Raw genomic sequence first — 23,335 nt, forward strand, 5'->3', positions numbered from 1 at the left:
ATCGAGTATGAAAATTAATGAGAGCGATAGAGAGAGAGAGAGAGAGAGAGAGAGAGAGAGAGGAAAAGGCGAATAACAGAAGTAACCATTACAAAGAGCACGAAGAGAAAAGTTGGGCTGTTATGCTCAAATGGCACTGATAATGTTTTATTTTTTGGGTGACCATAAACCAACTAGTTCTTTAGTGAACAATCAACAGCGAAACGATAAACAACATTAGCGATGCGGGCTTTAGTTTCAATAATTATTATCATTGTCTGCATAATTACGCCAAGTCTTTGCAAAACTTGTACAGACCTCTTGCGTGAACTGGCCAACGCTCAAATGGAATTCGTTTACTGCAACACGAGGCACGCGCTGCCCGTTCAGGACGAGCGCCTGTGCAATGGCTGCAAAGTAAGATTTGACGAAATGTCAACATCTTACAGCGATCTGATGAAAAGCTGCTCAAAAATTTACACAGACGCAGATCGCCTGAATATCTTGACAACCACACAAAGTATGCTGCAGAGCCTGTGGGATCGTGCCTATTGCGAGGGTAAGTCTGACTAATCCACCTATGATTCACATGATTTACATTATTAATCTATTGTGTACTGCATCTATGAATAGAGTGCTTCAAGAACAACAACTCCGGGAACTTTACAAGTTTGTATGACAGTTTCTCGACCTGCTTGGCGGAGCACCCAGATAGCAAGTGCACCAACTGTCTGCTTGAATATATAAACATGAACAACTTTTACAAGAATTTGGATAAGGAGAGCAATGGCAAAATGTGCTTTGACATGCAGGATATAGTGAGTGTTAAGCTAAATGTCGCTATAATTCTTGCTCTTTCACTAAATGATCCCCTTTAGATGAATAAAACGCGCGTCCTATGGTCCAAGGATCTAAAGTGCTGCAAGCGTGAAGTGAAAATGTCCACGTTCCTGACGACCGTCGTCGTTGTCGCCGTGCTGCCCATTCTCCTCCTCTACAGCGGCGCCATTGTGCTCACTAAGCGCCGAGAGGCAAATCACGGGCTGCTCAACGAGCAGGAGCCGGAACTGGATGCACCGTCCACATCTCAGCTCATTACAGCTGCTATTCTATCAACTCCGACGGTGCCGCCAGCTGTTGTGGACTCAAAGTTTAATAAAATATCGAACCTGTTAGCTACACGTGATTCCGATTTATCGAGCGATGATGAACCAATTCTACATCCAAAACAAAGTAAGCAACTGTTAGGGGATTCGCCGAAATAAGTTCTAATGCATGACACACACAGACATATATACTTATATGTTATGCCAATTTTATACGAAATGTAAAAAAAATTTACCTTAAAAATTAGTCTTAACTGTACGACCTTTTATTATGAGCTGTTTAAGTGTGATATTGATCGTGAATCTGTTTTTTATATTTGCTCAGAACAATGATTATATACAGCTTAAGTTCTTAAGATATCTATCATACTACATACTTTGGATAGCTTCCGAATTGTTCCAATATTGCAATACTAAATATGATGTATTGCAATATTGGAACAACATAAAATTGAAACGCTTTATTATAAACAATTAAACAAGCGTACCAAAGTTTTCTATATCAATGTCAGGATCGATATAGCCCAAAAGCCTATTACTTTCATTATGCGATGTATACCTCGTCTGGGGCTGTTTTTCTTGATGTAAAGTTTCAGGCTTATCGACAGCGAAAAAAAACTGTTTCTTTAACATTTTGGCATCCGTCTGATCGCGTCCATTGGCATCATTTTTGATAAGGTTTTTGACATAATTTTGTCTTCCTTCCTTTTCCTGTAGATTTTGAATCAAATGCTCTGCTATAGATTTCCGATGTGCGATTATATCATCATTTAATTGCCGAGTTAGAGCTGTTGTCTCAGCAGACATTTCATGATCTACTCCTGGCATCACTTCCAGCTCATTACCCAAACTCTCGAGGACGCCCAATTTGGCTTTCAGCTGCTCATTGGCCATTAACAATTGACGCTCTATCCTATAGATGTCGTTCACCTGGTTGGCCAAGCTCGTATCCAATCTATCGATTTGCTGCAACACCTCGTCCTTGGTGTGGTAAGCGAGTCGCATCTGATGTTTACGCACCTTGGCGTGCAGCCGGAGCAGTTCCTCTTCCTCTCGTTGGAGTCGAACATTTAAAGTGTAAACCTTTTCCAGCCAATAAATATTCGCATCGAGCGAAATATTAGAAACTATCTCAGCGGGTTGGTTGGCATCAACTATAAATAGTATATAAATATTTTAATGAACATTAATTATGTACCAAAAACTATATAATATAATAATTTTATTTTGCTACAGCTATTATAAAATTTACAAATTAATTTTTGTATGCATAAATAAATTGTAGTTCACAAAGTGTTCTTACCTTCATGAATACACGCAGGATGTGGGCTATTGAGCTTATGGGAGCTTGTTACGCACTCCCATTGATCTTCCAAATCAGGTCTATCTAGTTCTTTATCTGGCGCTCTACCTAGTGCATTTAAATATGTGTCGATCAAATAGTTCTTACCCAACTTCTGTGCCCTCGCTCGGTGTTTTTCATCCTCAATCTTTAAGATCTGTTGCTCCTTTTGGCTAGAATGTAGGGACAGATAAGACCTTTCAGAGATATTCCCAGAATAAAAGAGGGTGAGAGTCCAACTTACTTCAGCAGGTAGATTTGTCTCTTGATGGTTTCGTCTTGGGCCAGTATAATATTCAACAAATGCTCATTTGGATTTAGATTGCACGGCTGCGGCTGCAATGGTTTGGTGTGCTTTGGTAATGCTGTGCCTTCTGTAACGCCCATTCTGTGTGCTTTCCCTCGACGTCTACGATACCGTTCACTCCGCGCACTGCCTACGGGACTGCCCATGCCGCTGTCCTTATCGGTCGACATGGAGAGCATTGAGAACATTTGGCTTTCCATCTGTTTACAAAAGCGCGCGGAAGTATCGGATGCAAGATTCCTAAGCTGGAGCTCACACTGGTAGATAGTGTATTTTCAATAATATCAAATAACTTAATGGGAAAATCTATTAATATATACCTGATTTTTGGTCAGTTTATCTGCAGTTGGTATGACATCCATTAGTCGAGTGCTACCATCTAAATATTCCTCGAATCGACTGTCCCGCAATCGTTTAACAATTACGTATTGATGTAGGTTAGTATTGAGACCCTTGCTATAAGAAGTTTGTTCGTTTTCTTTGGTATTTGTTATTGTTGTTGCTTTGTGATTTGTGTTTTGGCTAGATGTATGAATGGATCTACCCAATTTGTTGGATAACGTATTGTATATTGGTAAATGTTCATTGTTCTTCCCCTCGAGATCTTTGTAATTGAGTAGCGCACATATCAGATCGGTACACGTAGTGTTTGCATCCACACCAGAGACCCAATGTTTCTCCCCGTCAATTGTGACTGAAATCTGATCTATCAAGTTATCCCCAGTACTACGCACATCCGGGCTCGGGTCACTGTCAGCATTACAAGAAATTCTCTCGTTCGGCTTGAAAAAGTGTGCGTAGTTGGAATTTGGAGCAACGACTGTGACCGACGCTTTCTTCAAAAGTCCTGATTCCTGCTTCAGCATTATCGTTGGCACTGCAATGAGTCAGACGGAGGAAGAGAACGAGAGAGAGAGAGAGAGAGAGAGAGAGAGAGAGAGAGAGAGAGAAGAAAGAGATATAAATGCGTTTGTCTTAAATGCATGCTTGAACCATTTGTTGTAGACACTCGAATGTAAGGCAGAGGAAAGGTGGAGAGTAGAAGGTATCAAAGACTTAATTCCTTTGGCTTCTCTCGGCTGAGTCACAAATCAAAGCGAAACAAAAAAAAAAAAATACTTCCGTAAGAGAGCTGCTTTTGCTTTGTTTGATTTCCCAAATGAAAGTGATATTTACAAAACTCTGCACAAAACGAGAATCGAGTATGTAATGAAAGGGTCCGACTAGCATATACCCTAAATGCACAGACCGGTAATATAATTAATTCAAATAAATATAGAATCATTTCTATTATCGATCTTATGATTTCGATCTGAACTATATGGTATACATAGTATAAAATATAGTATGTATAAAGTAGATACTAAACTATTTAACGCCTTCTGTTTCTTTGTACAATTACCTTAAATTGGAAAGGCAATTAGGATCTACTTCCCATTAGACTTTTCGTAATATCTGTAGCCCGATTGAGTTCTAAAAGTAACTGCCTAAGGGTTTTATTATGCCTAATCTCCATAAATCTAAACCACAGGCAGTCTTTACACATGTCCAGAGTAAAGAGGCTTTCGGACTTTACAAATTAAAGTGAGCGCTGGGAAGAAATCTATATATCTATATACACAGATACATATATATAACTAGCAATGGGTGTATGTTGTGACTTGAGCAGAATTACAAATCGCCGACACCATGGCATTTTGGCCATGCTACGGCTCGTTAGTAACCAGACAACAGCAGCAGCAGCAGCAGCACCAGCAGGTTTACCACACCCAAAACTGAAGTTTGTTTGGCATTTAAAATGGAAGCACTAAAATGACCAAAGTAATTTATCGCATTCATAATACGAATTGATCATTGGCCGGCCAGCACAACTATCCAGTGTAGACAAATCTTTGGCTTCCACTTGTAATGGCCAAATCACGTTGAGAGCGTGGAATCTAGCTTGGGTTTAGAAAGTTACATCGTAGCATTGTAAAGTACGCGTGAAGCTTAACTAACAAACATTGTTCAGAGAATATAATTTGGAAATGACTGTAAGTACCACAGAGAGGTAGTCGATGCGAGTGGTACTGACTGTGGGATACTCGCTCACGACATTAATGACTTAAATTACATTTTCTAACTTCCCATGAGTCGATAAGTGGTTTTATGTAATTTGGATATTTTTTTGTAGATCTATAAGTAGAGCTGAACAATTCAGTACGTTTTATCAGATTGCCTACATTCCACGCCCACAAAAATCATTTATGTATAATAGCCAAACAATCTCGAAGAGTCCAATGTAGATTACATACAAATCACATATTTCTTTCCATAACTCTTAAACAGACACAACAGTATTTTATTCACTTTTGCCGCGCCCCCAATGGCGTATATGAATATATATCAATGAACAATCTCTACGATTCAAAGTCTATAAATTCCTTTCATTTCGTAAACAATAAACTCCATAATTCTTGGAGAATCCACAGTTACAGCTTCTTTTTCTACATTTACCACGCCCACAATAGGCGTACAGCATTCGAGCAATCTCCGAAAAAAAGAGGCCACTAAACATTAACATTAACATTACACAACATCCATCTACTCCTTTCATTTCATTGGAACGAACGAGTATAACAACTCTTTTGATTTACATAAAAGTGGCAATTATAACGGTTCTTATTTCTTAAGCTAACACACACAAAAAACTAAAGCCAAAAACTACACGCTTCAAAGCGCTTGATATGGTTGTTGTTTACTGTTGTTGTTGGACTTGTTCTGATGGCAGTGTTTATTGTTGTTTTCGACTTCCGATTTCATGTTTTCACCAATTATTTCACTGACAGTCATTAAAAACTTGTTACGATCTAATGCAGCACACTATTTCTTAAGGTGTTTATATTTTAATTATATATTTATAGATAAACATACATCGTCTTTTGCTTTTCTTTTTTTGCCCCGTATTTACACCTGCTACAACTGCTTGCTGGCCCGCCGCCAAGCCCAACCAACTCTTTTGGCGTCGACTTTATAACTGAAGACAAAATCCAAAAAAAGAAGAAAAAACGACATATAGAAAAAGCTTTCAGCTCTCAGGTGCAGCTTGAAGAGAAACTCACGCTTCACGCTGAAGAGCTTCAACACAAGCCGAGCATTATTTAAATACATATAGACAAACATAATTACACACATAAATACATTCATTGCTAGTGGACCAACTTAGCTAATATTGTGTCGACAGACACACACACAAACGTCATTAAATACAGAGCTAAACACAAATTTGTGTGTTGCTGCGCTCTTTGCTCTCCTTGCAACACACACAGCTGACTCAATACAATAATTCTTTTACTTCTGCTCTCTTCACTCTTAATACAAAGTCGTAGCTTAACGTAACGGAGCTAAGCTCAAACACTTCAGCTGACACATTCACTCACACACACTCGCTTTAATATCCAGTGATAAACAATGGTTGGTGTGTTGCTGCACTCTTCGGACTTCTTACAGTGTGTCACACAAATACAAATAAAATTCGGTTACTTCTGTTCTCTTTACAGCTTAGTTAACGTAACGGACTCAGACTCAAGCACTCCAGCTGGCACACTCACACACACACGTACAAAGTCATTAAATTAGTGTGCTGCTTCAAATTCGCTCCCATTACAGTCTGTCACACATGAACAACATAGCTAAACACACTCACACGCAACTTAAAAGTTTTGGTTATTCTGCTCTCTTTGATCTTAACGATCTAGACTCGATGCCGCATAAATTATATGCGTTTGTAGCAGTCGATTGTTTGTTTGTTTGTCTCTGCTGCGAAGTATTATGAAACTACAGATTCAGGTGTATAAATAGTGAATAAAAAAAACAGACAATTACCAAAAGCTCTTAAGTGTAGCACAGCCGTTTGCATCTAACGAGTTTGGCACTATGCAACACTTTGCCAAAGTTATTCAACTGTTGTCGCTAAGTCTGGTTTAGTCCGTTTAAAACGTGACGTCGTCGTCCTCCTCCTCCACCTCCTCCTCCATCGCATTGCTTACACTTGCAAAAAGTTGTTATTTTATCATGACTACAGGTTTGTTTTTGTTACGCTTTTTAACCTTTCACTTTCAGTTTAGTGGTTGTAACTATCGCAATAGTTACCCAAAATTGTAATAACTTGAGAAGTTGACTTCAAAAGCTCACGATCGCGGTTGAAAGTTTAAAGCAAACTGATTTCAATAATTGATCATTTATATTGATATTTATATTTAAATTATTTTAATGTAATTCTTTTTAACTAAAAATCTACATATATGTAAATTAAATTATAATTATAATTATAATAAATATATTTATTTTATTAAATTACTTTTTTTTAATGAGCACATTTAAATAACCATATTATTTAAAAATATATTACATTTATTTATGTTCAAAAATAAACATTGTATTATAAAATATAAAGCTCTTTTATACACTGATCATAGTAGCCTAATAATTTGAATCTTGCCTTATATTCACCTCTTGATTCACCACGCTGAGTGCAACTAGCTTACGCTGTTAGAGTCAAGCGTATTTCACCTCTGCTCTCTGCTCTCTCACACGCTCTGAGCATTGAAAACCTGTATTTTGACTCAGCGTCAACGCAACAGGCATATATAAGCCTGAATGTGTGTAGTTAGAAGAGAGCTTGAATAGAGATGTGCAAATGAAAGATATTTAAGCTCTGGTAAATCACGTAGTAGCAAAATGCTTGCTTATTAAATACATATTTATACAATAAAAACAAAGCTATTTCAATATATAGTAACTATAATTTTAATTTTATTTTTAATTCATTTTCCAAAAATTGTTGAGTATAATAATAATATAATTAACTTTCTGCATGTACGTATCATCAATAATCATTTACATATATTTTACATTTCTATTTCGTTTGTACATATTTTAGGAAATAAAAGGCGTAGTTGGTTTGTAGTTTCATATATTTGCTTACCATCTACTTTGACTAAAGGTCGTCCAACCTACGTCATTAGCTTCCACTGTTCGCTTGTGTAAACACGAACCTCTGTGTCATCTCTAGAATTGAAGCCGAGTCGACTAAGCTAGCTGAAAATCGTAACAGCTTTAGTTGTTAAACAATCGTCAGTGTGCGCGCTGTTAACTTGTTGGAGCGGGCCCAAAGCGCTTGCGCAGCTGAGATAGTTTAAAAATAAAGAAGAAGAAGCAGCAGCAGCACTAGCAATAAAAAAAATATAAACGAACAAGAAAAATACATAAAGCAATAAATAGCGCAACGTACGAAGCTAGGTACGAGAGGTATTCAAACAAAACGTCAATGAGTATATGAGTGGATTCGGATGTTGTGCGAGTATATAAGCATTTTGTCGTTGCACCCACGTTTATAAAGCCACAAGCGGATTGTTCAAACGAAAATATGTATATATATGTACATATATAAGTATATGCCGCGTGTGGGTATGTGTGAGTGTGTGTGTGTGTGTATAATGAAGCACAATTTGCAGCGACATTTAAAAAGGGAAAAGCTTTAATTGCGTTGATTTTTTGCATCATTTAATGGCAATTATAAAACTAATTCGAAATTTCTCTCAGACACAATGAGTTCATTAGATACATATATATCTAAAAAAAAAAAAAAAAAAAAAACCCCTTAAGCTTTTACTAAACAATGCTAATTCAATGTTTTTTTCTCTACCTACATACAACAGGTATTTCAAGGTCGTAAACGTTTCTCTGAACTATTGAAGCTGCCGAAATATGCCTCGAAAATTACTGAAATTTCTCATTATATTCGATAATTCGTCGCTGCTGTACTTTCCGGGTCAGTTTCTATCGGGACGCGTGCTCATAGAACTACAAGATGAGACTCCAGCTCTGGGTCTGCATTTCCATGTGGTGGGTGAGGGCGTGGTGCGTGCTGGGGGGCGACAGGAACGCACTTACGACAAAGAGAATTACATAGATTTTCGCATGCGTTTGCTGGGCGATGTGGATCAGGGTCCTGCGATACTATCGCCTGGCATACATAGTTTTCCCTTCAAGTTGGGGCTGCCCATTGGCCTGCCCTCCACATTCCTGGGCAGCTTCGGCTGGATACAATATTATTGCACTGCAGCCTTGCGTGAGCCCAAAGGTCTGACACACAAGAACCATCAAGTTTTTATTGTTATGAATCCCATTGACTTGAACCTGGAGAAACCAATACTATCGGTAAATATATCGGAACGCCAGAAAAGCTAAGCTAATCTTTGCTTCAAATTCCCCAACAGCAACCCTTCACTTGCGAGGTGGAACACAAACTGGGCGTGGTTGCCTGTGTGGGCGGTGGTCAGATCAAATGCCGCGTGGTCTTGGATCGCGGAGGCTATGTGCCCGGTGAGAATATACTCGTCACAGCCTTCATATCCAATGCTAGCAATGTAACCATAAAACGAACCAAGGCATCACTAACTGAGGTAAGTTGAGGATAATTTAAAGTTCGCTCCAAGCTAATTCAATACTGCCTTATAGACCATTGAGTACTTGGCACGCGGCAAGACAGTTCAGACGGAGAAGCGCGCTCTGGCCGTGCTGGTGCGTGGCAAGATACGTCCTGGCGGCAAGGACGAATGGCACAATGATAGCCTCTATGTGCCGCCGTTGCCACCAACGAATCTGCATGGCTGCCATCTGATCAAAATCACATACGACGTCTTCTTCGTCATCGAGCCGAAGTCGCTGGAAAAGGAAATCAAATTGCAACTGCCAATCGTCTTGGCCACATATCCGTTCCGCAATAATGCCAATGATGTGTCCAACACTTGGCCCGAATCCGTCCTAAAGCCGGACACACATTATCCTTCGACATTGCCCATATTCCGTCCGTGGCTGCACGAAAAGCCAAATGCAAATTAACGCTCGATGCGATGCAAAACAAAAGAATCAGTTGTTGGATTAATATTTTTTGCCATACATTAATTTATAACTTATTTAACTCTCTCTTAATGATTTGTAAAACTTCGAGGATGACAAAACTAAAAAACAATTAAGTGGACTCTAGTCGGGCGTAACCGGCTTGGAGATAACCGAAAAATGAGCTGACGTTTCAATTATAGTTTCCAATACTTATACAGATATATGTATCTATATACAACGCATATACAGGTATGTATGCATCTTTCTATCTTGACCTTTAATCGCCAAATCCTTAGGCCTTTATTTGTTCTCTAATTTTGATATATTTCATATATTCCATATCATAAGCCATAACTTGAGTTTACTTGGATCTCTTTTTATTTACAAATATAATACAATTGCTCCTACAGTGATACAAGTTCGCCTTACGCGTTCACAAATTTGGGCAATATAGTGATAAATCCATTAAATCTTATATATATACCATATGCTACACGTATATTGTAGATTGTTATACTTAGTACATACATATGTATCAAAACAAATGCGTGTGTGTGTGTGTGTGTATGTTTATTATTTATTTACATCTCATATTTGGCTGTACATTAGGTAAAACTACGTAGATTGCTGCTCTGGTTCTTCACATAAAATTCAACTCTTAAAGTACTTGAAATTAATTACGAAATTCATATTAAATTTATAGATGATAAAAGAATACAGCTACTTATAGATTAGCTTCAGTTACTTTTATACTTATATATGGTATATATATATATTACTATATATATGTATTTAAAATTAAATGTGTATATTAGCGCAGGCTAACCTCTACGTATATTTTAATTTAATTTTAGTAAAAGTATTTATTATTATATTTTTACCTAAAATCATAATTTGTTTTTTGTGTTTGCTTTTGGTTGTGTTAAACCCAACTCAATCCATTGTAGCCTTTGTTGCAATTGTTTGAACAATCAAATGACTTTTAATTGCCTTGACCAACAACATTTTCTCGAAAACTCTTGATTTTTTGTACAAAGAACGACTCAAGTGCCTCGGCGCACTTGTAGAATGAGGACTCCTTGGGATTATAATAGCGGCAGTTATCAAAGATTTTCGTCATATCGCCAATGAACTCGGCGAGCTTACTATAGGTGTTTGATTCGAGTTTCGTTTCCATCTGCTTGAGATCTGTGCAGGAGAGAGGCAAGTCTTTAGACTAGAATTTAAATCTGATATAATAATATAGGAAATCATACCCATGGGCTCCTTAATCACTTTGTAATAGTCCGGTGCCTCTTCCGGATCAACCGGTTCCATAAATGGCCAGGCACTTTTGTGGGACTGCAAAAGAGAAATGAAAATAGTTACGTCAGAGATTTGAAGCTAACTTGGCTTTTAGTTTGATTAACGCATTACCTGTATTTGCTTGATTAGGCTTTTGAGTTCAATAACCTCGCTCTGCGTTAGGCTCTTTATATTTGCGATATTCGCATCCGAATTACGCTGGCACTCCGGGCAGACATACTCGTCAATATACTCCGCCTCGCTTTGAACGATGCCAACGCAACGGCCATGGAACCAGTCCTGGCACTTATCACAGCAAATATAAAATTGTGATTCATCGTAAGGCTGCCGACAGCTGCAGTACAGTTGCTGCGTCTCACGCGCCTTCTGGCAGTCGGTGCAAATGAATTCCGTTAGCTTTTTGGACGCCTCCTCAGTGATATTGACGCAATCACCATGGAACCAATTGCTGCACAGATCACAACCGACATAGAACCTACAATTATATAATGATGATACATATATAAGTATATATATAGTGTATAGGCATTTATTCATTGTGTATTACTTAGTGTCATCATAGGGCTTCCGGCATATGCAATATAGCTTCTCCTTCTTGCGTGTCATCTTCTTGGGCCGGCCCACACTGTGCCGGCTGTGCAACGTTGATGGCTCTGCGCCAAGACTACGCGCAATTGAAGGCTTGGAGTGACTGCAATACAAATTATATTTGATGTCAATATAGAAATTATATTACATATATACATATGTATATACTACTACTAACCGTTTGTGCTCCGTATTCTGATCCATCAGACGTTCAGCGAACACTGACGTACGTTCATTGTCGGTTGTCGGTTTCTCTGGCGTTGTCGCGCTCATTGCACGCACATGTCGATTGGTCTTTGCCTCGACTTCCTCACGGATCTCATTTTGCAAATTGCGCTCCAGCAGCGAACGCTTCCGTAGGATGCTCTTCTTGAGCAGATCTTTATGGCGTTCCAGTTGCGTTTGCTTCGGTTCGCTCAGGTTAGCGGCATCCTCCAGTGATGCCACTGATTTACGACTGCTCTTCACTGTGCTATTGTTGTTCTGGCTGGTCGCGGGCAAGGCATGATGACGTTTGGATGGCGTACGCACCTTCCATTCATCATCGTCGTTATTGTTGTGCCGCGAGGCAGTGCGTCGTCGACTAGACGAGGTGCTGGCAGACTCATTTGTCGCATTCGATTTATTTGCTGCTGGCGTCCTCTCGCCCAAGTTCTGAGAGTTTTGCTGCTCCTGCTTCGTACGCATATTAACCAATTTCTCTTTCAGCTCGGGACTCAGATTGCCCTGATTGAGTACATTTGTGATAGCTGCAAGAGATGATCGATTAATATATAACATACAAATATTGTGAAACAAGCTATTCAATAATCTGGCTTACTTTCTTGTATATAGCCGCTGGTGACGACAAAATCTTCGGTTCGCTCCGACGATGTGGCACAGAGATCACCCGATGATGCCGCTACGGCATAGTCTACGTTCTCCTCCGTAGTAGTTGTTCCAGCTGCGTTGTTGTTGTTGTTGCTGCTGTTACTGGTCGTTGATGTTGTTGTTGTTGTTGTTGTGTTGATGCTATTATGCTTATCAGCTTGGGTAAGGCAAGTGGAGGAGTCGAGGCCGATGCCGATGCCATTGCCAACGGCACCTGTGCTGTTTGCTGCTGCACCACTGTCGTTGGTGGTTGGGGCGATTGCCTCATTAGTAGCTGTAGGCGCGGTGGCGGTGGCAGCGGCGTCGTTGTTGTTGTTGTTGCTGTTGATGCTGGTGTTGTTATCGTTGGTCTGCAATATATATCGATTGACGGCTTTAGCACTATCAAATTCATTTAATTTCTGCACATGATCATGATTAGCTTGTTCATTAACTACAGTTAACTCTTTACTTTCGGCCTCTGACTTAAAACTAACATCATTCTTGCTGTTCTGCTTGCTGTTGCTGTTGTTCTTGTTGTTGTTGTTGCTGTTGCATGCATTATCATTGGAGCTAGCCGTTTCACTTGACTTGGCCAACATCATAGGTGTTTCGCTTGATGTTTCGGCTCTTACTGGAGAAATCGCGGGTAGAGTTCTTTCCTTCTTACGCGGCGGACTGCATACAACAATTATCTCATCATCATCATCATTGCCACCAGGCTTAGCTGGATCGCCGCCTGGCGCAACATAATTCGAGTTTACAACGTACACAATTGAGACGCCACCAACCTATGCGTATATTATAGTATATAACATATATTATTTACACCAATTTAATAATAATCATAATTTGATCTAGATATACATTTATTTAGCTATAGATACATCGATTACAACTGATAGAGACTTAAGGCATGTTAAAATGGTAGATATGAGTAGGCACCTACCTGGCTTTAATCAGAGATCAGTTGTAGTATTTATTCCAGGCAACCTTTTTACGATTTTTGTTATGGTTTGTAGTAGAGTTTGTGGTTGAGATGTTGTTGTAGTAGTTGGTTTGGTTTGACGAAGAGATTAACACGTGATTTTTTTCAGTTTTTTTTTTTGGGAGTTGTAGTTGTTGACACACGGATATTTTTAAGGCAATGCATTTGATAACGTTTTGGATTTTGTTTTTATTTGTATTTTTTTTTTTTTTTTTTTTTTTTTTTTTAATTTTATATATTTTTAATTAGTGGCAGCATGGATTTGTATTTTTTAAAAGGTATTCGAAATTGAATTTTAATGGTACAAAGTTAGTTCTTTTAAAAAAAAGCTTGCTTTTAAAATATTTATAATGAAAATTGCGGCAAAAATGTTTTTATTTTTGTTCTTTTATTTAACGTCTTTTTGTGTATGAGCTGTGATTGATTGATTGACTGACTGACTGCGTGTCTGTGTTAGTGTGGGTGTGTGTATGTGAAACTCTGGTATTTTCGCTTTTTTTAAGTGTAAAAATTTATTTCGATTTAGATGAGATGATTACAAATATGGTTAAGCCTTTGTGTTATTAATTCGTATATAAATATATATATATATATATATATATACATACATATATCTTATAGATATATTTATATATATATGTATATATATTCTTTATAGATTTTTTGCATGCGCTTACGCGGGACGTAGGGGTAGAAATTCGTCGTTTTTTTTTTGCCATTTGGTATTAAAATACCAGCACTGCCTCCGATTCAAATACATATATATATATAATGTATATATATTATATATATATATATTATAAGTCAGCCAACTAAAACTCTGTGTGTGGGTTAATCTCTTCAGCAATATTTATATATATATATATAATAATATTTATATATATATATATATTTATATTTGGTTTTATTTGATTTTTTTTTTTTAAAGCAAATTTGAATTTGGCCATGGGAACAATCAATTTAGTTAGGTCTCTGGGTTTTGTTAACTAATTCAACTGATATCTGATTAAAGTGTTGTTTTTTTTAACATATGTAAATCGAGATGTTTTTTTTTTTTTTTTTTCATAAATATTTCGCTTACACTTGGAAATTACAACGATTTCTTTTCATACATACATTTTGAGTAACTGCATATGAATATGTATATGTATGTATGCACTTACATACATTATATATATATATACATATATATATAGAAAGCGAGCGCTTTTTGTCAACACAAAGGCCAATTTGCAAATAATCATCCAACTAACTCAGAAACAAAAATTTACGCACCACAGTTTCAATAAAATTATTTTGTGCTTCGTTTGTTTAGGTTGTTTTTTTTTATAGATATAAGTATTGTAATATATAGAGAGAAAATAAAGGGGGCTTTGAGAATATGAAGAAAATATATGAGTGTCAAAGCCTTAGAGAGTTAATAGTTTTAAATAAAATAGAGCTACGCGGATTTCTTTTTTGACGTCCATTTTTGAGCGTGTGTGACAGGTGTTTACAGGTAGTGTGAGGTCAGCCTCGAATTTACAGTTAGGCGACAGTTTCTGCTGCAATTTATTTTCTTGACTTATGTGAGAAATATTTACAATGCATAAATTATTTTAATTTAAATTATATTTAAAATTAAAATAAGTAAATTTGTTTTTTTTTTTTTTTTTTTAGTGGAAAATAATATTTTGAATTTAATTTATGCCCATTTTTAGTTAAATTTGTCTTTGTATTTGTTTTATTTAATTTATTATGATTTTTTTTGTATCTTGTGTCTCAGTAGAATCTATCAATATAAGAAGTTAGAATTAATAAATGTACAACTATGTAAATATATATTTATTTAATTTTTTTTTTTTAGTTCTACTCTTGAGTATATATTGTATGAAAAGAAACAGGATTTGTCATCGTTATTTTGTATATTTCAATACATTTCGTTTATTGCAAAAAGCGCTTTACATACATTACAAGTAACATAGACAATAGAGATAGAATTAGATAGTTATAAAACCAAAGTAGTTGAAAATCTAGGCAAGAATTTTTTTGTTGTCTAATACTTTTGCCCTGGTCGCTAATAATTACGGTCACAGTCTGTTTAAATTGCTCGCTAGAATAGGTAAACGAAATAGACTCATTTGAAATGCTCAGGTGTGTGGACTGAACGAACTAATATTGAATGCTGAATGAATATTATCTATAAACTATCTGCTATTGCTATTTTCTTTTTTGTTTTTTTGTTTAAAGACTTAACACTAAATATTTAAATGGCATTAAATTAAGGTTACATGACTAATTATAAACATAATAAAAAAGGTACTAAAAATTAAACAAATCAAATAAATACGTATATATATTTTAGGTGATTATAAGAAGAAAATGCACGTTTCTAGAATATATATTCGCCAACTGCATAATTGTAATTTATTAATAAGAATCTCTATATATATATGATCTCTACATGTATATATATAGGTGTGTTTGTGAGTGTATCTGTGTGTCTGTGTGGGTGTGTATAGTATTTATGTGCGTTTTCTGTGTGTTGGAGAATTAGTTGACAAATAATTATATTGCAAAATTAAGCCTTTTAGTTGTGCAACTTGTTGTATGTAGAACCAAACAAATCCCTTCTCGGCTATTTGTTGGGCAAATTGCTTAAATCACGCTTTTCTCACACTCCACAGTGGAATGTGCAAACTGTTTTTCGAAGATATTTCAGTAATGTTTAACAAATAATTTAATGGATACCAAAAACAGAAATTAAAATAAGCATTTAAATTAAATATTTTAAAAGAACAAAATGATAGAAATAGAAATAGAAGAAATAAATGAAAATTAACTCCAAATCATAGCAACATGCGTTTTGTTCTGTGGTAAATGTTAACTTAAAATTATATTTTAAATTATTAATTGATATAACAATGTGTCTTGAATAATTTGTCGACGGGTTGATTGGTCGGTTGGTTGGTTTAAGCGCTGCCTACGTGTTTTATTTAAGTGCTTAAGAGTTCCGCGTGTTTGCTCTCTCGCCCCTATATGATTGTTTTGTTGCATTTAAAAGCTACTCACTTGTTGATGGGTCGCCGCTTGATGAACGGGCGTTAGAGGCGGCGGCTGTGACGATTGTGCCGTTGTTTCTGGCTGCACGGCCAGATAGATTTTTGTGGGGCCTAAAACGCCTAGCTTGCCATTAGATTCTTGGGCTGAGATAAGAACAGAGAGAGAGAAAGAGACATTAGCTTAGACTATTCAACTGAGAGATTTATGGTGTACTGATCGTTTACCTTTCATTAACTGTTGCTTCACCTGCGCTTGGACCAGCTGCAGTTGTTGTGCCGTAAAGTCATTGCCCACAAGCCCTTGCAGCACAATGCGCGGTCCGTGCTCTGTCTGCAAGACTTGCGCCGTCACACATTTGATCACTGTGCCCGGCGGCTGATTCTGCAGGAGACTCTCCTCAACACTCAAAGGCTGTTGTGCTGGCGCCTGCTGCACCACTTGCTGCACAATATGTGGTTGCTGCTGTTGTTGTTGTGGTTGCGGTTGTACTTGCTGTTGTTGCTGTATGACGACTTGTTGTGGAGTTTGTTGCACAACTGTTTGCTGTTGCTGCTGCTGCTGATGCGTCTGTTTCACGGGTGAGTTCTGTGGGCTTGGTTGGGCTACGGCAGGCGTCGCATTGTTGGTCACAATATGGGCATTGCCATCGCCCTGATGCTTGATGTGAGCCACGATTTGAGCTTGATTGTTGCCCAATGGCTTGACAATGACTTGCTGTCCATTAATCGTAGCCACTTGCAATTTGCCCTGCGCCAATTGTTGAGCCAACGTTGAGTTGGGCACAAGCACTTGCTGTGTGGCTGCCTCAGTGCTCTCTGTGGTGCTACTCTGTGGTTTCTCTTCGATGGCTTGTTGATGCTGCTGCTGCTGCTGGTGTTGTTGTTGTTGCTGCGGCTGCTGCTGTTGCACCACCACCTGCTTAACCAATTTGGTTTGCGTTGTGGGTGTCGCTTGAACAGTTTGATTTGCTTGCACCACATATTGTTGCTGTGGTTGCACGATGTGTTGCTGCTGCTGCTGCTGTTGCTGTTGTTGCGTTTGTATTTGTTGCTGCACCATTTGCAGAGCTTGACTTTGCGGCACATTACGTTGTGTAACGATCGTTTGACCCGGACTCAATATTATGCGCTGCCCACCCACAACAATTTGCTGCTGCACGTTGCTCGTGTTGACAATTTGCTGTATCACCTTTTGCGTGGGCTGACTGGCCATCTGCTGATTAACCACAATTTGCTGTTGTTGCTGCTGTGGCGGCGCCTGCTGCTGGATGTGCTGCTGAATGGTTTGTGCTTGAACAATTTGCTGTTGCTGCACTGTTGCAGTGCCTTGTTGTTGTTGTTGCTGCTGTTGGCTGGGCGATGCAGATATGATAACCTTTTGTCCCTGCGAGCCTTGTGTCACCAGCAACTTTGAGCCGGGCTGAACAAACAGTTGCTGATTCGGCGAAGCAGTTGTTACCACTTTCGGCACAAGTTTCTGAACCATTGGCGAGGCTGTGCTGGCCTGTACAGTTTGCTGCTGTTGTTGTTGCTGCTGCTGTTGCTGCTGCTGTTGTTGTTGCTGTTGTTGCTGCTGTTGTTGCTGCGCAAGCAGTAATTTATTTTTGACTTGCGCTAAAGGCAGGGTAACACGCTGAGACGCTGCTAGACTTTGCGCACCCGGTGACTTGCCAATGTTAACATGTTTCACTGCAATTTGTTTGATCACTGGAGATGCGGCATTGCCAGCGCCCGTCGCTGTGGGCAACGCATGCGATGCAACCGGCGCTGTCAGTGTTTTAATTGGCAGTTTACCCTTGACACCTGAACGGAAAGAAAATCCGAACGTTAATATAAATATTTATAGTAGGCATTCAGTCGACTCACTTGACGTCACTGTATTTGATGTTGTTGTCGTTAGAACATGCAATTTTCCGTCTGGCATTTGGACCAGCTGTTGCCCCGGATTGAGGCCTCGAACGCTTACTTTGCCATCGGGTCCACGTATGATTTGTACTTTGTGTGGCGTGGAAGCGGGCGTCGTGGACGTGGCATTTGCCTGTGAAGCATTCGTAGAGGGCGAGGGACTAGCTGACGACGAGGCGGCCGATGCTGAACTGCGCGCCAATTGTGTGGTTGCCTGTTGTATGATGCGCGTTGTGCCATCCGGATTCTTGACTATTACACGTCTACTGCCAATCACTTGTCCTTTAACTGCCGGAATTTTAATGATGTCAATTAATTAATATATTAAATTACCAAATGGAATCAATTACCAGGGGTTGACGAACGTGTCACTTCATTCACGCCAATTACTTTACGCTGCTGATGCGCTGCACGTTGAAGCTTCAACTGCTGTTCCATTTTATCCTTGACATCCTCGCCAGACTTTGGAGCCAACAGAACACGTGCACCGCCTGGACTGCCCACTGTTGAGGCACTCGAGCCAGAGCCATTGCTTGACTCCAGTTGCCGTGATGTCACCGACCGCGTCACCGTGGCCAGGCGAGCCTTCTCCTGCTTCTCGCCAATAAACTTGATTTCCCACAGCTCCAACTTATCCTCATCCACCCATTCCTCACTTATTTGCGGCTCTGTCGGCTGTGGCGATTCGGCACGCTTGCGCTTACGCAGACCCGAACGTATTGATGTTACCTCTGTGGGAGTTGAGAGTTTATTATTAATAGATCTAAATGTAGTTGAAGCAGATCCTTACCTCGGATAGTCTTTGGCATCTCCAAAGGTATGACAACCTTGCGTCGCAGATAGCTTGTCTTCTCGCCGTAGCGGCCGGCATGGCGCAATTTCAGCAATTCCAGTGTCACGATTTCATTCTCAGTTGTGACCTGATGCTTGCCATCCGCGGATGGCGGCTTGGCAATCATGTCATCCCATCGTAGGCAAGACCACAAGATTCTCAGCTGCAATGCTATGCACGACAAAGTCGTCGCATTGGATGTACGATATGACCAGCATGTGCGGAACAGAGGCCTAGAGCACTGATACTGCCAGATGGAGTTGTTTTTGGCGGCATGATGGAAGCCACTGGCCGGTGCCTTACCGCCCAGACGCGACAGCTTGAGCAATTCGTAGCGTGGCAGCACCAGGAGGCTGCGCTTCTGCTTGTGGGTCAGGAAATTGGAAATGAGCGGATAGCGCGCATAGGTTGGCTTCTTGACAACTGTTGTCTTATCATCCGCCTTCACAGACTGCTCATACAACTTGGACTCATCGCGCAACAGATAGACGCGACCCCGTGTCGAAGTGGCGGAGTAAACGCGCTCAGTGCCATTCTCGAAATATTCCCGTTCATATTTGGTGACATCCTCGCGCTTAACCGGCCGTTGGGTAATGGGGAATCTACGGTTTTGTTTGTTGAGCGGTATATCTTTATCCAAAGTCTGATCCAAGACATCTTTGGTGCCAATATACGCCTTCTTGGGCTTGACTGTGCGCTTCCGCCGCAGGCCCGGAAACATATCGATATCGTCCATATTTGCCGTCGAGCTCGCCGCCACAGTCATTGAATCCTCTGTGCTCTCTATTTCCACATTGCTGCACACGTCCATATTCTCGATGTAGTCCATTTTGTCGGAGTCTTGAGTATTTGAATCTGGATTCAGACTGCTAGCTGCATTCTGCTCCTCCTTGACTTGCACCTTTTCCGTGTCCTCGGGCTCGATCTGTAAGCAGCCAGTGATCAACTGGTCAGTGAAGGGAACTGCATGCGCCCGAGCCTGCTCCCAGTCTTGCAGCAGGTCAAGGGGCGCTTCGTTTTCATGCAATTTGTGATCGTCGGACTCATCGATGGCCAATTGGACCGATTCCTTTTTGCCCTCTGTTAGCTTCTGTTCGAGTATGGACGGCTTTTTCACGGCACCCAAAATCGCGGCGACCGTCTCCTTGGAGCCATTGCCGGCCGTGTGTGCCTTGCGCAGTAGCAACAACAACTCTTTCTTTGCCCGCGCCTTCTGCAGGCAGAGAGGGGAGTAACAAGTGTTCTGAGTTATCTGCGAAACGGCATTCGAGTTCGTATTGCACTCCTTCGTATAGCAACGGAAGGTCTTGGCGTAGCGATTCAGCTGGCTGAACTGCAACCGAACAGTCTGTATTTGCTTGGCCAGCGAGTTGACGAGATCTAAGTTGACGTTGGATGGAATACTCCTGCCCGAGGATTCAGTGAGGCGCATCAGACGTTTCTCGAGATACGTTTGCTTCTGGCTGCCTGCTCCATTTGCTGTTGATGTTGTCACCAAAAGTGGTTTGATATCACCTTCCACATCGGATTTGATTGCAATTTGTTTCTCGACCTCGGCCAATTTGGTGCGCCGCTCCAGCAGATCATCGAGGCGACATTTCCGAGCCACCTTCGGATAATAGATTCGTCCGGGCTCAGTCAATGCCTTGCTCACATCAATTAGACCATTCACCCGCTCCCCAACGTCCTCCACCACATCGATGTGGGTGTACTGCTCGGGCAGATAATGGCACACCTGGCCCGCATCATGCACTGCCTTACATTGCTGAATGAAGCGCTGCGTTCGCGGATCCACGAGGATCACCTCGTTGACATTCTTATCCTCACCCATCGTATAGTGTACATAGACGCGATTGTGGGTCAAGGGCTGAGCACGGGTGCGTCGCACACGGACGCCGCACCGCCGACTGCTGGACAGCCAGAGCCAACCCCATTGGCCGTGAACGCGATACTCCTCGCCTTTCTGTTTCCACACCTGATGCTTCAGACCCAGCGAGTATTTGATGTAATTAAATGCGAGGCGATTGCGCTCCTCCTCGTCGTCACGTTCGCGCTTTTCACGTTTCTCTTGCTTCTTGCGCTCCTCACGCTCGCCACTCGTGATCCGCTGGAGATATATGTGCCCCAGCTGCTCGTGCCACACATTGGCAAAGACGACGCTCTTCAGCGATGACTGAAACAGCAACAGAACAGCAGCAAAATCTGTTGCCCGTTTCGCATTCATTACGGCATTATTCCACAATTTCTTGTTGCTCTGCCAGTTGATGTTCATGAAGGGCGCAGCTATATTTGACTCAAAGTTAAGCAGCGTCTGACGCAATGTGGTGATAATATTATCGCATGTGCCCATTGTGATGCCAATCCATTTGAAATCCGAAGCAGTTGTCAGTGAAAATTTGTGGGAGAGATGACGTCGCTTGTCGCGCTCCTCATTTCGTTGCGGCTTGTTCAGTGCTATGGGATTGGTGGCGTACTGGTTGACATAGTTCTTAAAGCCCTGCTCCATGCCCAGTTTGAAGTAGAGTGTGCCGTTGTTCAATTGATTTGTCTTTTGACGCGTTATCATCTTATTATCATCGGCTTTCTTGACGGACTCGCCCGCCTGATCGTTATTCTCATCGGCCGATGTATTGGATGACTCCTTCTCGAGTAGTTCCTGTGTAGCCTCGTTCTCTAGATCTAATAAGGTGCGCTTGTTATGTTTGTGCTCGTTGGTGAGCGACTCTGTTAACTTCATCTGACGCTCAATTTCCTCCTGTCGCTCCGTCAGCTGGGCAACAAGCCGAGACTCTAGCTCTGTGGCATCTAATCGCTTCAGCAGCAATTCCAATTTAGATGTTGTACTATAGTACCAGCAAGTGACGCCGTCAATCTGATCCTCAACAAATATACGTCGCGCAATAAACCAGTACTTGCGACCGTGTCGATCCACGCCGAGACTATCGTGCCGTATGAGCACGCCCTGTTTCTCTTGCGGCAGAACACAGTCGACTACGCCAGAGACTTTGTGGGAGCGACATAGACCGCACTGCCAGTCCTCGGTAGGTACATCGTTCATGGGCGGATCGACACACTCCAGGTGATAGACAGCCGGGCATGTCTCGCAGCATAACAAATCGCCGAGGCGATGACAGACACGACAATGATCATCATAATGGATGGGACCCTCCTGCACCATCACGTCGCGCACCGAGTTGGCAGTGAGAAACTGATCAGCCAGAAATTGCAGCACAACCAGGCGATGATCGACGCCTGTGTAAGGGTATTCGCCAGTGCTGAGTATTTTGTAAACATTACGATCGAATTCTCTGTCACTCTCCACATAGCTGCGCAGCACTTCTGGCCATGTGATGGCATCGATCAGGTAGAGACTTATGTTGACGGTGTCCTTTTGATCGAGCGGCCCAAAATGAGTGCCCTGTACATCCTCCTCGCGCAATATGGCCTTCAGGAGCATTATATGAATATCCGTGAGCAGGGCACTCTGCTCCTCACAGACCAGTGCGGCACAAAAGTCCTCCAAGCGGAAGGGCGACAGCCGTACCAAGTGACGAAAGCGTCTCAATACTTCATAAATACCTACAGCACGCAAAACGTGCGCGTTGTCTATAAATAAATCTTCGGACGAATCGGGCAATTCGAGGGCCGGATACTCTCGTCCTTCCTGCAGCCAAATTGGCTCCGGGCTGGGCGGACGCGGCGGTCGCCCCAAGCCGTTCTGTGTAAAACTGCAGACAGAAAACTCGGACTCACTCTCATTGGCCGCGTCTAGGCTCTCATCATCGCTGGGCGTAAGTAGCAAATCGTCTTCATTATCGGTCTTCTCCTCATCCGAGTCACCGAAATCTGAGCCATAATGATACTCCGACTCGAAACCTGTCACAAATGTTAGAGGGGAAAACAATTAGAACTACAATCACATATAGTAGGGAATACATCTATATATATCTCGCTGCCTATATGTTTAACATTTACCCTTTAAACGAGCAGAGCTCATGGTTGTCAATTTAAAAGCCTGTCCACTTGATCACTATTCCTGACTTTAGGTAGACTTGCTATTATCCCGAAATGAATAAATCGACCTTGTATGATTGATTATTATCAAAAACTTCTTCAAATTCGCTCTCGTTGGACTCTTTTTGAATAATCACAGCTTTGCAATTAATTACAATTTATACAAATTCGTTCAAAAATCGACGACAATAGCA

General features: G+C 40.8%; 5 protein-coding genes across 15 annotated transcripts in view; 3 read left to right on the forward strand and 2 right to left on the reverse strand.

The window, feature by feature from the left end:
- LOC108612953 (osteopetrosis-associated transmembrane protein 1) lies at nt 1-8,567 on the forward strand. Of its 3 annotated transcripts, none has more exons than XM_089468585.1 (4): nt 1-538; nt 613-797; nt 858-1,212; nt 8,434-8,567. In XM_089468585.1, exons 1-4 carry the CDS (start codon nt 223-225, stop codon nt 8,448-8,450), a joined length of 873 nt encoding a protein of 290 aa, XP_089324711.1. In that variant the 5' UTR covers nt 1-222; the 3' UTR covers nt 8,451-8,567. The 3 variants fall into 3 exon arrangements, with proteins under 3 accessions (XP_089324711.1, XP_089324710.1, XP_017861566.1); XM_089468584.1 differs by lacking the exon at nt 8,434-8,567 and adding an exon at nt 1,803-2,378; XM_018006077.2 differs by lacking the exon at nt 8,434-8,567 and having other exon boundaries at nt 858-1,332.
- Nucleotides 1,330-7,148, reverse strand: LOC108612944 (uncharacterized). 3 transcript variants are annotated; one of them, XM_089468573.1, is made up of 5 exons: nt 7,074-7,148; nt 3,055-3,611; nt 2,672-2,991; nt 2,389-2,600; nt 1,330-2,239 (listed from the first exon to the last, which is right to left on the reverse strand). In XM_089468573.1, the coding sequence occupies exons 1-5, from the start codon at nt 7,090-7,092 to the stop codon at nt 1,560-1,562; spliced, it is 1,788 nt and encodes a 595-aa protein (XP_089324699.1). In that variant the 5' UTR covers nt 7,093-7,148; the 3' UTR covers nt 1,330-1,559. The 3 variants fall into 3 exon arrangements, with proteins under 3 accessions (XP_089324699.1, XP_089324698.1, XP_017861554.1); XM_089468572.1 differs by lacking the exon at nt 7,074-7,148 and adding an exon at nt 6,599-6,717; XM_018006065.2 differs by lacking the exon at nt 7,074-7,148 and having other exon boundaries at nt 3,055-3,600.
- On the forward strand, nt 8,483-9,797 carry Vdup1 (arrestin family protein Vdup1). Its single transcript, XM_018006072.2, has 3 exons — nt 8,483-8,935; nt 8,995-9,180; nt 9,236-9,797. The coding sequence occupies exons 1-3, from the start codon at nt 8,483-8,485 to the stop codon at nt 9,617-9,619; spliced, it is 1,023 nt and encodes a 340-aa protein (XP_017861561.1). The 3' UTR covers nt 9,620-9,797.
- mthl14 (methuselah-like 14) overlaps nt 9,728-23,335 on the forward strand; it is a 19,800-nt gene continuing 6,192 nt past the window's right edge. The window contains exon 1 of the mRNA XM_089468577.1: nt 9,728-9,868. The gene's annotated coding sequence lies outside the window, so the exon portion shown is untranslated. The remainder of the gene's footprint in view (nt 9,869-23,335) is intronic.
- The window catches only part of E(bx) (nucleosome-remodeling factor subunit NURF301 E(bx)), a 15,038-nt gene continuing 1,677 nt past the window's right edge, over nt 9,975-23,335 (reverse strand). For 5 of the 7 annotated variants that reach the window (XM_089468559.1, XM_089468561.1, XM_089468557.1 and 2 more), the window contains exons 3-14: nt 19,086-23,003; nt 18,646-19,026; nt 18,257-18,583; nt 16,616-18,193; nt 16,401-16,534; nt 12,859-13,152; nt 12,333-12,732; nt 11,691-12,261; nt 11,472-11,615; nt 11,036-11,399; nt 10,876-10,960; nt 9,975-10,807 (exon numbers count right to left, since the gene is read on the reverse strand). In XM_089468559.1, coding sequence (XP_089324685.1) covers nt 10,602-10,807; nt 10,876-10,960; nt 11,036-11,399; nt 11,472-11,615; nt 11,691-12,261; nt 12,333-12,732; nt 12,859-13,152; nt 16,401-16,534; nt 16,616-18,193; nt 18,257-18,583; nt 18,646-19,026; nt 19,086-23,003 — 8,402 coding nt within the window. In that variant the 3' untranslated portion in view covers nt 9,975-10,601. Of the gene's footprint in view, nt 10,808-10,875; nt 10,961-11,035; nt 11,400-11,471; nt 11,616-11,690; nt 12,262-12,332; nt 12,733-12,858; nt 13,153-13,310; nt 13,355-16,400; nt 16,535-16,615; nt 18,194-18,256; nt 18,584-18,645; nt 19,027-19,085; nt 23,004-23,335 lie in introns of those variants that run through there. The other 2 variants (XM_018006042.2, XM_089468563.1) reach the window with 2 other exon arrangements.

Source organism: Drosophila arizonae, chromosome 4, assembly GCF_054131065.1.
Source record: "Drosophila arizonae isolate 15081-1271.41 chromosome 4, UAZ_ARI_1.0, whole genome shotgun sequence".
In the NCBI taxonomy this organism is placed as follows: domain Eukaryota; kingdom Metazoa; phylum Arthropoda; class Insecta; order Diptera; family Drosophilidae; genus Drosophila; species Drosophila arizonae.

Excerpts from the sequence above, each read along its gene's own strand:
- LOC108612953 (XM_018006077.2), top strand. The coding sequence starts at position 223 with ATGCGGGCTTTAGTTTCAATAATTATTATCATTGTCTGCATAATTACG. Across the intron at positions 539-612 it reads GGATCGTGCCTATTGCGAGG|AGTGCTTCAAGAACAACAAC; the intron begins GTAAGTCTGACT and ends ATCTATGAATAG. Across the intron at positions 798-857 it reads GCTTTGACATGCAGGATATA|ATGAATAAAACGCGCGTCCT; the intron begins GTGAGTGTTAAG and ends GATCCCCTTTAG.
- LOC108612944 (XM_089468572.1), bottom strand. The coding sequence starts at position 6,632 with ATGCAAACGGCTGTGCTACACTTAAGAGCTTTTG. Across the intron at positions 3,612-6,598 it reads GCTACACTTAAGAGCTTTTG|TGCCAACGATAATGCTGAAG; the intron begins GTAATTGTCTGT and ends GACTCATTGCAG. Across the intron at positions 2,992-3,054 it reads ATAAACTGACCAAAAATCAG|TGTGAGCTCCAGCTTAGGAA; the intron begins GTATATATTAAT and ends ACTATCTACCAG.
- Vdup1 (XM_018006072.2), top strand. The coding sequence starts at position 8,483 with ATGCCTCGAAAATTACTGAAATTTCTCATTATATTCGATAATTCGTCG. Across the intron at positions 8,936-8,994 it reads TGGAGAAACCAATACTATCG|CAACCCTTCACTTGCGAGGT; the intron begins GTAAATATATCG and ends ATTCCCCAACAG. Across the intron at positions 9,181-9,235 it reads CCAAGGCATCACTAACTGAG|ACCATTGAGTACTTGGCACG; the intron begins GTAAGTTGAGGA and ends ACTGCCTTATAG.